This window comes from Mandrillus leucophaeus, unplaced genomic scaffold, assembly GCF_000951045.1.
Source record: "Mandrillus leucophaeus isolate KB7577 unplaced genomic scaffold, Mleu.le_1.0 Scaffold460, whole genome shotgun sequence".
Classification (NCBI taxonomy): domain Eukaryota; kingdom Metazoa; phylum Chordata; class Mammalia; order Primates; family Cercopithecidae; genus Mandrillus; species Mandrillus leucophaeus.
Genome location: NW_012104921.1, coordinates 199,356 through 215,868, shown reverse-complemented (window position 1 = coordinate 215,868; position 16,513 = coordinate 199,356). Strand labels below are relative to the sequence as shown.

Here is a 16,513-nt window from a genome sequence, read left to right as displayed (position 1 = left end):
AAAAGACCCGTCTCTACTAAAAAAATACAAAAAAAGTAGCTGGGTGGTGGCATGTGCCTATAATCCCAGCTACTCGCGAGGCTGAGGCAGGAGAATTGCTTGAACCCAGGAGGCAGAGGTTGCAGTGAGCCAAGATCGTGCCATTGCACTCCAGCCTGAGTGACAAGAGCGAGACTTCATCTCAAAAAAAAAAAAAAAAAAGACATGAAAGTACCGTTTGTTTCCTTATCTGCAGCCTACAGTCTTTTTCCTGTAGTTTGTTCTTACTACTTATCATATATACGTTTTACATTATAAAACTGTATAAATATTTCACTATCCTAAAGTCCATCCCACTGATGATCAATTATATCACTCATATAGATTCTGATCTTTATTATATAAAGACTATAGCTGAAATAGTAATAGTTTTACGTGCCAAGATCAGCAGGCCAATTTTTATTTTCTTTATTTTAAAGCAGTCAACATTTGACAATTTTTCCTAGTTAAATCTCAGCATGAAGATCTTACTAGTTCCAACAAACCAGAAAGCTATACCCAGTTTTGAAACATAGCCCCTGAGTATTAAATAAGAAATTCACTTACTTGTCAAAGCTAACTTGAGCTAATCCAGCAGTAAAAGCTCCATCATCAAGCACTTGGGCTAATCTAGCCCACGCCTCTGCAGCTGCACATCTCAGCAAGGGGTTGGTACTTTCTAGGGCTCCCGTAACTAATGTTAGGGCAAATCTTTTCATTTCTTCTGGACCTAAACATCCCTTGGAGAGAGCCACGTACTGAAATATGTAAAGAACAACCCAAACTTACAATTGTAGTAAATTATCATATCCAGTTAGGAATGTATATTCTGGATAACCAAATCCAAATATGTTCATACTTGGATTACTACTTAAAAACAAATAAGAACACAAAAATCCACACTGATAATACATATATAATTCCTTTTTTTTTTTTTTAACAAAGCACTTTAGAATTTTAAACCTCCAGGCAGCAATATGGCAATCAATTATCATTAAGGTATAAATGGTTTGAAAGAACATTAACAGAGATGTCCACAAAATAAGCGACTAATGAAGTCTATCATATTTTACTGTACGTAGAAACGGTAAGTCATAAGTAACAACGAGCTGGATTTGGTCCACAGGCTATAGTCCATCAATCCCTGTCCCAGGATATCAGGATTGGTAGGTTAACGCATGGCTCTATGCAGAGATCATAGGTTTGATTTCTAACAAGTTTTATGTGGACAAAAAGTTAAAGGAGAATTCCAAATCCTGAAAACTTTTCATCAGGAGATTAAGAAAAATGAAGGAAAAAAGAGCATTTTAAAAACATCATCCTCCGACAAACTTCATTGGCCACAAATTTTTTAAAAAATGAAACAAACATTTAAATAAATAAATAAATAGAATTACCTTCAAGAAACTAGAAACTGAAGAGACAACATGTAACTGAACCACTTGCTGACGAGCTCCTTTTGTGTGCTTTATACTGTCCAAAAGCTGTTCCAATATAGGAAGCCTACAATCAGAAATAACAGGATTTAAAAGCAAAATGACTTTTTTTTTTTTTTTTTTTTGAGACGGAGTCTCGCTCTGTCATCCAGGCTTGAGTATATTGGCACCATCTCAGCTCACTGCAACCTCTATCTCCCTGGCTCAAGAGATTCTCTCACCTCAGTCTCCCAAGTAGCTGGGATTACAGGTGTGTGCTACCACATCCAGCTAATTTTTGTATTTTTAGTAGAGTAGTAGTTTCACCATGTTGGCCAGGCTGGTCTTGAACTCCTGATCTCAAGTGATCTGCCCACCTTGGTCTCCCAAAGTGCTGGGATTATAGGCGTGAACCACTGCCCCTGGCCTCTGAATACAATTTAAACTTCACACTTTAGGTTCTTTAAACTACTGCAGTAATTGTAAGTGTGAGAATGTACATTCCAATAACTGGAAAACTAAAATTTGAGATGATACCAACAAAAGTAGTCAATACTGATATAACTCCACAAAAATTTATATGTAACACATAGCCTCACAGAATTTGAGGCAGGGAGACTGCTTGAAGCTAGGAGTTCAAGACCAGCCTGGGCAACACAGTGAGATCTCTTATTTTACAAAAAATTAAAAAGTTAGCCAGGCATAGTGGCACATGACTGTAGTCCTAGTTACCCAGGAGGCTGAAGCAGAAGGGTCACTTGAGCCCAGGAATTCAAGGTTACAGTGAGCTATGATCATGCCACTGCACTCCACCTGGGTAACAAAGCAAGATCCTGTCTCAGAGAAAGAAAGAAGAATAAAAATGATTTGAAAAGTGCTAAAAAGGTAATGTTAAATGAAAAAAGCAAGGGTTAAAATTGTTTTACATATAGTATAGTCCAAAGTATATTTTCAAAGCATAGTTGGGGATTCAAAGAGCTATGCTGCTTCTGGCTAGCTATAGATGCAATCATAGCTCATTGCAGCCTCGACCTCTTGAGCTTAAGTGATCCTCCAGCCTCAGCCACTAGAGTACCTGGGACTATAGGAACACATTACCCACACCCTGCTAATTTTTTTTTTTTTTTTTTTTTTTAAAGAGATGAGGCCTCACTGTGTTGCTCAGGCTGGTCTTGAACTCCTAAGTTCAAGTGATCCTCCAGCCTCAGTCTCTGAAAGTACTAGGATTATAGGGTAAACCACTGTGCCTGGTCATTTTTCTTCTTTTATAACGTTTCTAAATCCAAATTTCATTATATACATGTACTAAAATTTATTCAACCACTCAACTACTGCTGAGAAAAATATTCCAATTTTCACAATTCTAATTAAGATAAATATAAACAATATTTCATGCCCTTATAGAACAGAGGTTTTAATTCCTTATGTCAAGATTAAATACATATAACCATAAAATAAACCACCCCATTTTACCATTAATTTCTCTCTAAAACATTGTTTCTATGCCCTATACTTCCTTTTCCCTTTTTTCTGCCTTTAAATGAGAAACCTGAAATATACTGAAGATAACTTTTTCAGTTGTAAATTATCTTGATGGCAGGAAGGGCAAAGATTGTAATTTTATCTTCATCTCCCTAATAACTTGTGTTTGGCATGTAGTGTAGACAGTCAGGCGTGCTTGTTGAGCAAGCATAAAAGACAACAGCATCAGGTAATTAAACACAGGGCATGACTGGCTGAACATGAAAATACAGATATACTTTTATCTGACCTTAATGTACTTTCAATAATATCCCTAAGTCCTTTAAAACTAGATCTCCATCATTCTACTGAGGCTACAAGGCAAGCTGTCCTGTAAATGGCAATTTTGTTATCAAATCAGAATAGACATGGGGATCGTGCCTTTAAAAAACCTAATTGTACAAGGAGTTAAAAGGGTAAAAAGGAAGGTATGAAGCTATGTGTACGTCATATGGGTTGGGGAAAGCAGTATGTATAAAATCAACTCATAAAATGTAATAAAGGCCAGGCGCAATGGCAAACACCTATAATCCCAGCACTTTAGGAGGCCAAGGTGGGCAGATCACCTGACGTCAGGAGTTTGAGACCAGCCTGGACAACATGGTGAAACCCCATCTCTATTAAAAATACAAAAACTAGCCAGGCATGGTGGCGCATGCCTGTAGTCCCAGTTACTTCAGAGGCTGAGGCAGGAGAACTGCTTGAGCCAAGAGTGGAGGCTGCAGTGAGCTGAGATGGCACCACTGTACTCCAGCCTGGGTGACAGAGCGAGACTCCGTCTCCAAAAATAAAAAATAAAAATGAAAGTAAAATGTAATAAAATGGTGGAGTACTAGGAATACTTAGAAAAGTACTTATTTCCTTACATCAATGTTGTGTTTGTTATAATAAATTTGAAAAACTCAGAAAAGCACATGAAAAAAAAATTTGCCCCAAATCCCACCACCTACAAAGAGCCGCCATTAACATTTTGACATCTTTGTTCTTGTCTTTTCTCCCTTAGATATATGAATACATTTTTAGAAAACAGAGATCGTATTGTACATACTTTGTTAATAACTTATTTTGTTTCCCCTAAACAACATTATCAGGGATTTTCCCATCTTATTAACTATTATATGGTTTCACTATAATAGTATTAGTGAATAGGTATTAATATTATATATTCTGGCAATATAATTTATTTAACCAACTTCCTAGTTTGGATCATTTATGCTATTTCTAATTTTTCTTATTACAAATAACATGCTAAATATCTTGCATATGAAAATTTTTCTGCTGGCTCACACCTGTAATCCTAGCACTTTGGGCGGCAGAGGCAGGAGGATCCCTTGAGCCTAAGAGTTTGAGACCAACCTAGGCAACATAGTGAGACCTTATCTCCACTAAAGAGAAAAAAAATTAGCCAGTGTAGTGGTGCCTGGCTGTAGACCCAGCTACTTGGGAAGCTGAGGCAGGACGATTGCTTGAGCTTGGGAGACCGAAGCTGTAGTGAGCCAAAATCGCACCACTGCACTCCAGCCTGGATGACAGACCGAGATGCTGCCTCAAAAAAAATAAAAAAAAAAACAAAAAAAGCTTTCTGTCCATTGTTTAAGTGCATATTTAAGGCTTTTTTTTTTTTTTGAGATGGAGTCTCGCTGTGTCACCTAGGCTGGAGTGCAGTGGCGCAATCTCAACTCACTGCAAGCTCTGCCTCCCTGGTTCACACCATTCTCCTGCCTCAGCCTCCCGAGTAGCTGGGACTACAGGCACCCGCCACCATGCCTGGCTAATTTTTTTGTATTTTTAGTAGAGACGGGGTTTCACCATGTTAGCCAGGATGATCTTGATCTCCTGGCCTCATGACCCACCCGCCTCAGCTTCCCAAAGTGCTGGGATTACAGGCATGAGCCACCGCGCCTGGCCAGCATTTTTTTTTTCAAGAACACTATTTATGCCCAAAGCACCCTATAGGAAGATTATGGAGGGTAAATGTGACAACAAAGGGGAATTAAGAATAACTGTGTGATCAAGCTCCCAAGTTTAAAAACCTATAATGTCATTATTAGATCACATCCTACATCTGTTATTGTGAAATTGTATCACACTTACAGTTATAAAAATACATAAGGTTAGAGATTAAGAATTGTGTCATTCTGTACTATAAGTTGACTTATACTATTACTTCTTGACCACATTCATGGACCAAAGACTATAAAACAGCATTGTCAGAGCTCAAAATCTTTTTCTTCATTCTCTGCCCCCAATCCTGAAAGAGATTGAATATACTATTAACTAATCAAGGATTCAAGATATATGACACCAATTCCTATAGAGATCTCAACAAAAGATTCTGATCTTCAGGAAGATGAAAATGACTTAGTAATATTGAATTAGTACTCATAAGTAGTATCAATTATAACATATAATTATCAGTTTGGAATGAAATGATAGGTACTAAAAGTTTTAAGTCTAGATGGAATAAAAATGCAGTTAACTGAATAAAGGGCGAAGATGCAACATTTGAAAATGCTGACTTATTTTACATTATACATTTTACATTATATACCCTTTAGACAGAGGGTACACACGTATACACAAACAAAACAGTAACCACAAACAAAAACAAAATAATACTTTTTAGACAGAGGGTATATAATGGTAAAATTTTTTACTACTGAGAATTATAACTGTTTAAGCTTTTCCTCTCTGTCCATCCATTCACAAGTGACATAATTTGTTGAAGCAGTCCATTTATCAGAATCACCTAAGGAGTTTAAAAAATTTCAGTGCCCACCCCCACATTATGCATACCATACTAATCACGATCTTCAGTATCTTAAAAATTTGTCTGGATAATTCCAATGTGCAAGTCAAGGGTGGAACAATCCTCAATTAAGGAACTCATTCTTTGCAATTAGGTGAAAATCTATTTGAAAGCAACCACAAACACAGGCCAGGAGCAGTAGCTTACACCTGTAATCCCAGGACTTTGGGAGGCTGATGTGGGCAGATCACCTGAGGTCAGGAGTTCCAGACTAGCCTGGACAACACAGCGAAACCCCGTAACTACTAAAAATAAAAGTTAGTCGGGCACGGTGGCACATGCCTATAGTCCCAGCTACTCGGGAGGCTGAGGCAGGAGAATCACTTGAACCCGGGAGGTGGAGGTTGCAGTGAGCTGAGATGGTGCCACTGCATTCCAGCCTGGGTGACAGAGTGAAACTCTGTCTCAAAACAAAACAAAACAAAACATAAAATAAAGTAACCACACACAGGCTGGGCGCAGTGGCTCATGCCTATAATCCTAGCACTTTGGGAGGCCGAGGTGGGCAGACCACCTGAGGTCAGGAGTTTGAGACCAGCCTGGTCAACATTATGAAACCCCATCTCCACTAAAAAATACAAAAATTAGCCTGGCATGGTGATGCATCCCTGTAATCCCAACTACTTGGGAGGCTGAGGCAGGAGAATCACTTGAAATCCAGGAGATAGACAATGCAGTGAGCCACCGCACTCCAACCTGGGCTGTCTCAAAGAAAAAAAAAGTAATCACAAACAATACATGATTGAGATCAATATTATTTCTTTTCTGTATAAAATATCTTGACTTTCCAACCTTTAAACATTTTTGCGTTAGAACCCTACAGTCAGAATAGAGAATCAACTAATTTAAAAGACAATTACGTATGCATTAATAAATTGTGAATAAATTGTGTATTAATTTATATTAAATAATATATTATTTCCAACTTTAGGACAACCACATGTTATACAACTGTTTAAACATAAGGCTAACCACAATAATAACAAAATGGCTTGAAATACTTGGTTGCTGTTTAAATATAGATACTTTAAGACGTTTCTTCTCTATAACTCAAATGTAAGGCTGAAAAGCAAACAGCCTGATATGTTACATAAATATCATATCTGGGACAATAGGAAATTAGAAACTTAACTTCACTATTCATGTAGTTTCTATCTTCTGGTTCTGTAACGACACCTACTGGAGACTGCTGATATTGCTTATAACCCACTTTCTGTACCTGGGATCTTGCCAGGTTCACTTCTTTATATTTACATTTTTGAGACAGGGTCTTGCTCTGTTGCTAAGGCTGGAGTGCAGTGGCGAGATCTTGGCTCACTGCAACCTCTAATTCCCAGTATCAAGCGATCCTACCACCTCAGCCTCCTGAGTAGCTGGGACTACAGTTGCACACCACCATGCACAGTTAATTTTTGTATTTTTGTAGAGAAGGGGTTTTGTCACGTTGCCTAGGCTGCTCTTAACTGTTGGGCTCAAGCAATTTGCCTAACTTGGCCTCCAAAAGTGCTTGGTTACAGGTGTAAGCTACTGTGCCTGGTCATCTACTATTTTTATTCCAAAACAGTTAGAATCCTGTTTGTTCCAAATTTGTTAGAATCCAAACAGAATGATAGGGTTTGCTTTTATCTGTTCTCAATGTTTTTATTAAAACAGAAAAAACCTCCCCTTCCTTGAATATTCATTATTATTATTATAATTTAGGTGGGGATACAAAAACTATGAGCACATTAAAAAATTCATTAAACTTAATAAGAAAGGATCTTCATGAAACTACAATTAGGCAATAAATCTGAAAAGAAAACTTCTCTAGAATAATAAAATCACTTTTTTAAGAGGAAAGGCTGTAAAAAGCATATTTTCTTTTTTGCTTTTCCACTTTAGACCCATCAAAGGTAGTGGAACCATTTAAGAACATCCTTAATTTAAACCCTTTGCTTAAAAGGCCAGCCCTGTTTTATACACAGTAGTTACTGGTATATTAATCCAAATTAATTATTTTAAAGTAATTATATGCTCTATAAAAAGGTAGTTAGAGACTAGTTCAAATTTCATCCTCTCCATGAATCTTTCTTTGAATATTCCAAATCACTGTAATTTTCCTCTTCATTCATTAACAATTCAGTCATATATTCTCTTATCACCATAACCTTATAGTTACAGTATATACAGGAAACACTACAAATACATTTGGAAAAAACATTATCTTTTGAAACTGAAGCTAGTAAAAATCAGTATAAATTTCATTCACTTTTCTACGCAATGAAAGCAAATTATTCTAAGACCTGTTTCAGAGAGGTGTTGGTGATGAAACTAAAATATTTTTCTAAGTCTTCACCAAAGACATCAAGGTAAATTCTCTAACTGGTATCCTCTGGAAGACATAACTGGATAAGAAGATATAATAAAAGCTATGATCTAGTCAAATGCATTGTTGTTGGTCGAGAGACAGGAAATGAATGAATGAATCAGTGTGGATAACAGTGATTTGTAAACTATTATTAGCCACAATAGCCTATGAGAGAGATTCACTTCCCATTTAGTTTTTCCGATAGTAACAGAATTTCCTGGATAGTGGATTTTGATGCCTGAGAAATGTGTATGTCCAGTTACTAATTAAGAAACTATCATTCTCAATGAGGAATTATTATCACCCTTTGGTTTTTCAAAACGAAAGTCCATTTTTGGGGGAGGCCATCTTGTATTTATTAATTTTTCACATACAATAGCATACGATAGAAGTCCCTACATAGTATGAGGTATACAACATGATGTTTTTAATGATGTTTTGCTCATATATACATTGTGAAATAGATTACCACAATCAAGTTAATTAAATATCTATTATCTTTGTGTTATGTGTGTGTGTGTGTGTTCTAAAGCACGGGGTCCCCAACCCCTGGGCCACAGACTGGTACTGGTCCATGGCCTGGCACTGGTCCACAGCAGGAGGTGAGTGGCAGGCAAGCAAGCATTATTATCTGAGCCAAACTCCTGTCAGATCAGCAGCGGCATTAGATTCTCACAGGAGTGTGAACCCTATTATGAACTGTGCATGTGAGGGATCATGTGCACCCCTCACAATGCCTAATAATCTGAGGTGGAACAGTTTTATCCCAAAACCTCTTCCTATCCCTACCCAGTGGACAAATTGTCTTTTGCCGAACTGGTCCCGGGTGCCTAAAAGGTTGGGGACCACTGGTCTGAAGTTCACTTTAAGTGAACTGATAAAAACCATTTAAAATCCCTCCAATTGAAGACAAATCCCTGGACCTATAATGCTTCCAAAAACTTTCCAAGGTAAGAAAGCCTGTGAGACCTAGTCTAAGAAGAAACCTAGTATGTGTCTTTGTAATGACTGCTCATAAATCAATATTCTTATGTCATTATTTTTCATTTGTATTTTCAGCTAGACGATAAGCTAACTGTGGGCAAAGTATTGTATCCACAACAGTTCTAGTGGTTTTAGGCATTTAAATAATTTCTCATTAAATATTAATCAAATGAATAATTAAACAAGAACTTTTATTTCACCTTCACCTGTCATTTATAAGAAATTATTTACGCTAATGAGATCCCTGGCAACATTCTTCTTACCCACCAGTTCTCTATTTTCCATTCACTGAACCATTGAAGATATTTACCTTTGAGTTTCTCCCACATGAGCGCATACAACCCCAAAGAGCTTGGCTGCAGAACTAATAACTGATAGTGCTGGAGGCAGGGGCTTAGGCACTGAATCTCCCTCTACATCTTTCTCATAAATCAAATAAGGGTCATATTCAAGACTTCCGCAAGCAACACCATTACCAAGCAGGAGCTAAAAGGGAAAAAAAGTATATAAGGTTTTAAGATCACTGTTCACAGATTGAATCTACTCAAGAGTAAAAAATGGCCATACCTGTTCTTCAATAAATCTATGGTCAGTCTCTTGTAACAAAGGACTTAATATCAAAAGATCATCCTGATGACAGAGGGGTGGAAGTAAAAATGTAGATGCTGACACCTGAATATCAGGGGCAGTCAAGTCAGCAGCCAGCTCTTTGAGGATAGCACAGAGGTTTCCTGTTGAGTCAAAGAAAAAGAGCAATTAGTACTATTGGTTATCTGGTGAGAGTATGGGGTTTAAAACTCAGGTTGAGCTTTAATGCACCCACTGGCCAACTTTAACATATCACAGCCGAAGATTTTATTTCTCATTCTTGAAAACTGCCCTAGAAATGACTGGCTCAACTATGTGTTGCTAGTCACAAGGTTAAGAATTGATACTAAAAGAAAATCTCAAAGTATGTGTGTATGTGTGTGTGTGTGTGTACATACCTGATGGTATAAAAATGACATGAAATATAAAAATAGATGTAAAAATAGATTTACAAAAGCAGGTTTGTTTTTTAAAAAAGCACAGTCTGAAAAAATTTATAAGAATTAGCCTGAGACCGGGCATGGTGGCTCACACCTGTAATCCTAGCACTTTGGGAGATGAAGGTAGGGGGATCACTTGAGGTCAGGAGTTCAAGACCAGCCTGGCCAAACATGGCAAAACCCCATCTCTACTAAAAACACAAAAATTAGCTGGGCATGGTGGCGGGTGCCTGTAATCCCAGCTACTCAGAGGCTGAGGCAGGAGAATCGGTTGAATCCGGGAGGCAGAGGTTGCAGTGAGCAGAAATCAGCCACCGCACTCTAGCCTGGGCAACCGAATGAGAGTCCACCTCAAGCAAAAAAAAAAAAAAGAAAAAAGAAAAAAAGAAAAAAAGAATTAGCCTGAAAAAACGTAGACATGTTATTGTGGAAAATTTCAAACATAAATAAATTATAGTACTATGATGATGCCTGCCCCTACCCCTTCCAGCATACGCTCATTATTCACCTTTACCGGCTGCAACAGTATTATTTCACCTACATCCCCATTCCTGATCCCACATTCCTCCACATTATTTTTAAGAAAACCCTAGGCAACACATCATTTCATTCATAAATATTTCATTGTGTATCATTAAAGTGAAACACATTTTATTTTGAACAAAATCCTGCTATATAATCTCATGTTGTTTTAAAAAAAAAACAAACCACTGAACATCAGATACCCATTCAGTATTCAAATTTCCAACTATCTCAAAAACACCTGTTTTTGTTGCTTCTAGATCTAGGTAAAGTGTACACATTGCAGCTAGTTTATCTTGTCTCTTTCAATTTAGTATTCTCCCTATACTTTTCCCCTCTCTGGCAATTTATTTGAAGAAACAAGGTTATTTGTTTCGTACAATTTTCTACAGTCTGAGTTTTTATGATTATAGGCCCCTGGTATAGGTTAATTTGTTCTTCTATCTGTACTTTTTTAAAAAAATAAATTGGTAGTTGGATCTAGAAGGGGCTCATTTTTGTTTTTGGTGGTGGGCAGGGTGGGTGCAGGTTAGTTCATAAGTGGTATTGTGTTCTCCCATAACACAAGAGACAACATATGGTTGCCTCTCTAACATATACACTTTGAAAAGCTGATCCATTTATCACATTGACTGCAATTATGACCTCAAAGATGTTTTATCCTAATTTCTGCTGGGTTATCAAAAAATCTTATCCACAGAGAGCTTAAATGGTTTTTGCCAGTTTGTAACTTAAGTACTGCAGGAATGAGTAAAAATTCCCTTAGAAAAATGTTTACACTCTTCGAAGTGTTTCTTCGAACAATTGCATCAGGATGAAATGAGGACTGGGGTGACATCCACCGATCAGAAGCGGTAGGATGAGTTAGGAAGGGTTTACTTGCCATCACTTTCTGTATCATTAGCAGCAGTAACAGTGGTAACAACAAATATTTATTGAAGTTTACTTTTTGTTTTTTAACAGATGGGGTCTCACAATATTGCCCAGGCTAATCTCTAAATCCAAGCCTAAGTGATCCTCCTGTCTCAGCCTCCTGAATAGCTGAGATTACACCCAGTGCTTGGCTTACTGAATACTTAATATGTGTTGGGAAAGGTACTAAAAGCTTTACCTATAACCCTCATAGTAACCTAATAACGTCAGGTTAGTATGTTGTTTCACAGGTAAGGAAACAGGAACAGGGAATTTATTACTTGCCAGAGATCATATGGTGATCACACAGCTATCAGACCGAAACCCAGTTAACTGGGCTCCAGAATTTGAGCTTTTAACCACTGTGCTGAATCACTCATCCATCCAGATTGTGTTTAATAAGCTACAGAGAAAGATTTTATTATATTTAATCTTCCTTTCAAGAAAGTATACACTATGGGATACCAATACATACATATAACTATAATAGGAAGGTAGGAACTATTATGTTTCATAAAAGATAAAAACAAAAGCACTATTAAATTTAGGGAAAGGAGAGATTACATACAGGAATTAGGAAGAGTGGACAGGGATCAATGAAGTCATAAAGATTGAGCAAATGAGAGTTGCTCAAAGGAATGTCTAAGTTTATGTATATGACACTCAGCAAAATAATTCTGTTGGTAGTACAATATACAAGGTATGTTTGTTCCTACAGCTATGTGTGAAAATAGTAGAAAATCTCTACTTCTCAGTTAAAAGTGATTACTTTCCCAACTGTCCCTGGAAAAAGTACCTAAAGATAATTAAGATAATTTTGAAATGCAAATAAGCTTTTGTATAAAAATGCATGACTAACTTGCTGATGAGTTATTTTCAGTGTAGAGAATATTAAGATATTTGAAAAGAAATCCATACCTAAACTAAGACAGGAAATAAAAACTAAGAACTCAATTTTTACTCCAATCCTTCAGAAAACTAAGTCACTCTAAGACTCTAAATCTACATCTGCTGGACAGTCATGAAGAAAAGTTGTTTCAATTCTTAGATACATTCCACGTGGCAAAAGCAATTTCTTATTATGTCCTAGACACTGACTCTTTGACAACACATTGGAGGAACTGATAATATCAGAACTTTATTTATTTATTTAGAGACAGAATCTCTGCCACTCAGGCTAGAGTGCAGTGATGTGATCTTGGCTGACTGCAACCTTTGCCTACTGGGTTCAAAGGATTCTCCCGCCTCAGCCTCCTGAGTAGTTGGGACTATAGGCATGTGCCACCATGCCCAGCTAATTATTTTGTGTATTTTTAGTAGAGACGGGATTTCATCATGTTGGCCAGGCTGGTCTCGAATTCCTGACCTCAAATGATCCGTTTGCCTCAGCCTCCCAATGAGCTGGATTATAGGTGTGAGCGAATGTACCTGGCCTAGAGTTTGTTTTTTCCAGAAGTTCACAGCAAGTCCTGACTTTGTCTCCTAATGAACACTCTGGAACTGATTTGAAATATATATACATGTATATTCATTATTCCTTTAGGACTCCTGATTGCATTTCCAAACTCCAACTCTGAGAAAATCCAAGTTTAAAAAAAAAAAAAAAAAAAGTAGAAGACTTCAAGACTTTTTCCTCTAATTCAAGTTTTTTCAAGGGTAAGACTTACATCATCAGGCCAGGCCCAGTGGCTCATGCCTGTAACCCCAACACTTTGAGAGGCCGAGGCGGGAGGATCACTTAAGCCCAGAAATTTAAGAACAACCTGGGCAGCATAGCAAAACCTCATCTCTACAAAGGATTTAAAAAAAAAAAAACACACAAAACTAGCTGGGGGTGGTGGTGCACACCTGCAGTCCCAGCTACTTGGGAGGCTGAGGTGGGAGGATCACTTGAGCCTGGGAGGTCGAGGCTGCAGCGAGCCAAGATCACACAACTGCACTCTAGCCTGGGTGGCTGAGTGAGGCCCTGTCTCCAAAAAAAAAAAAAAAAAAAAAGCTTCCATTATTATTTATCAGAAGATACACTGTACATTTTAAGTCAAGATTCTTGTATTCCTAAATGCTTATTGAAGAGTTGAGCAGCAGTCCTTTTGGCTGGGCACAGTGGCTCATGCCTGCAATCCCAGAACTTCAGGAGGCCAAGGAGGGTGAATCACCTGAGGTCAGGAGTTCACACCGGTAATCCTAGCGCTTTGGGAGGCTGAGGAGGGTGGCTCATCTGAGGTAAGGAGTGCGAGACCAGCCTGGCCAACGTGGTGAAACCCCGTCTCTATTAAAAATACAAAAAAATTAGCCAGGCTTGGTAGTGCATGCCTGTAGTCCCAGCTACTCAGGAGCCTGAGGCAGGAGAATCGCTTGAACACAGGAGGCAGAGGTTTCAGTGAGCCGAGATCACGCCACTGCACTCCAGCTTGGGCGACAGAGCAAGATGCCGTCTCAAAAAAAAAATTTTTTTATTTTAGTCTGAAAATAAATTTCAAGATACTATTGCAAAAATATGAAGGAAATTGCTTTTGTCACAACCTAACAGTTATCTGAGCTGCGGAACATAGAAATTATCTCTCAGCTTTTTACTAGATATCTAGCAAGTAACTTTTAAATTGATAGATGGCAAAGAATAAGATAGACATATCACTAAGCTATGATTGTTAAGTCTCTAAGTAGGTTACTTAGAAAAGGCAGCAGCACAGCATGAGGTAAATTTATGTTTTAATCTTGATTCCACTCTTTACCTGATACGTGTTCGTGAGTTGGTTTTGTAACCTAAACCTTTTGCCAAATAAGAAAAATGTAACTCGCTCACTGTATCATCCTAGGACAAATGAGATTTGATAGATACAATTTCTAACACAGTGCCTGGCCTTAAGAAGGAGTTCTTTTTTTTTTTTTGAGATGGAGTCTCGCTCTGTCGCCCAGGCTGGAGTGCAGTGGCCGGACCTCAGCTCACTGCAAGCTCCGCCTCCCGGGTTCACGCCATTCTCCTGCCTCAGCCTCCCGAGCAGCTGGGACTACAGGCGCCCGCCACCTCGCTCGGCTAGTTTTTTTGGTATTTTTTAGTAGAGATGGGGTTTCACCGGGTTAGCCAGGATGGTCTCGATCTCCTGACCTCATGATCCGCCCGCCTCGGCCTCCCAAAGTGCTGGGATTACAGGCTTGAGCCACCGCGCCCGGCCTGTTTTGTTTTTTTTTTTTAACTTATTTTAGGCTGGGCTAAATAGCTCACACCTGTAATCCCAGCACTTTGGGAGGCCAAGGCGGGAGAATTGCTTGAGCCCAGGAGTTTGAGACCAGCTTGGGCAACATGGCGAAACCCCGTCTCTACCAAAAATACAAAAAATTAGCTGGGTATGGTGGTGTGCCTGTAGGCCCAGCTACCCAGGAGGCTGAGGCTGGAGGGTCATTTGAGCCCAAGATCAAGGCTGAAGTGAGTCATGATTGCGTACCACTGCACACCAGCTTGGGTGAGAGAGTGAGATCCTGTCTCAAAAAAATTAAAACAAAAACAAAACCCCAAATGTATTTCTTTACTATAAGATGGTGAACACAGGGATTAGGACTGAACTCCCTAAACCTCCTAGAAACAAGGCACTAAATAACTGCCATTATAATTCATTTAAATATTTAATGAGTGACAGTAATGTTCCAGGAACCATATTAGTCACAAATAAAACATTTTAGTCTAAGGCACATACCTTCATAGGTCTCAGGAGGTAATAAAATCAACAGTTCATAAAGTCTTTGTCTATAAACCACTGATGGTGTTTTCAAAGGACTTCCATACATTTTTAGTATTGAAGAAAGCCTTAAAAGAAAAAGCGTATCTTAAGTGGTTGTTATATAACAATACACAAAAATTGACAGCTTAACATCTTAACATATAAATTAGTTATGTAACTTACTAACAAACATTAGTGCTGCTTTACTTTTCTTTTACGAGACAGGGTCCAGCTCTGTAGCCCAGACTGGGATGCAGTGGCATGGTCTTGGCTCACTGCAACCTCTGTCTTCTGGGCTCAAACCACCCTCCCACTTCAGATTCCTGAGTAGCTGGAAACTACAGGGTTGCACCACCATGCCTGGCTAATTTTATTTTGTATTTTTGGTACAGACGGGTTTTGCCATGTTGCCCAGGCTGGTTTCAAACTCCTGGGCTCAAGCAATCCTCCCACCTCGGCCTCCCAAAGTGCTAGGATTACAGGCCCAAGCCACCACACCTGGCCACAAAATATGATCTTTCTTCACACTCTCTCCTTTCATTTTCATGTACTCTTCTTTATCTTCTATTCACCTTTCCTATTGGTGTTAAGACATTACTTTACCAATGCTCATTCATTCAACAAATATTTGCTAAAGGACTACTACTGTTTTTTGTTTGTTTGTTTTGTTTTGAAATGCAGTCTCACTCTGTTACCCAGGCTGGAGTGGTAGTGGTAAGATCTCGGTTCACTGCAACCTCCGCCTCCTGGGTTCAAGCAATTCTTCTGCCTCAGCCTCCCAAGTAGCTGGGACTATAGGCATGCGCCACCATGCCCAGCTAATTTTTGTATTATTAGTAGAGACGGGGTTTCTCCATATTGGCCAGGGTGGTCTTCAACTCCTGACCTCGTGATCCACCCACGTCGGCCTCCCAAAGTGCTGGGATTACAGGTGTGAGCCACCACACCTGGCCAGGAATACTACTCTTAACAAGCTATGTTATCAACTAGAGTATGGTTTTCATCCTTAGCTATACAGAAGTTCAATGAAATTACTTTTATTATGTCACTGGAATAAATCTGCTAAACTGTTATGGCATGAGCTTTCTAGGTTCTCTAAGAAATTCTCACAATGTTGAGTCATTTGTACTTTCTTTTTTTTTGTTATTTTGCTTTCTGAGACGAAGTCTTGCTCTGTCGTCCAGGCTGGAGTGCAGTGGCGCGATCTAGGCTCACTGCAACCTCCGCCTCCTGGGTTCAAG

At 38.7% G+C, this 16,513-nt stretch overlaps 1 protein-coding gene across 1 annotated transcript in view; it reads right to left on the bottom strand.

Moving 5' to 3' along the window:
• The window catches only part of HEATR5A (HEAT repeat containing 5A), a 133,424-nt gene that overhangs the window by 53,134 nt on the left and 63,777 nt on the right, over positions 1-16,513 (bottom strand). Inside the window, exons 14-18 of the mRNA XM_011994773.1 lie at positions 15,249-15,358; positions 9,662-9,825; positions 9,405-9,580; positions 1,416-1,521; positions 586-776 (exon numbers count right to left, since the gene is read on the bottom strand). Coding sequence (XP_011850163.1) covers positions 586-776; positions 1,416-1,521; positions 9,405-9,580; positions 9,662-9,825; positions 15,249-15,358 — 747 coding nt within the window. The remainder of the gene's footprint in view (positions 1-585; positions 777-1,415; positions 1,522-9,404; positions 9,581-9,661; positions 9,826-15,248; positions 15,359-16,513) is intronic.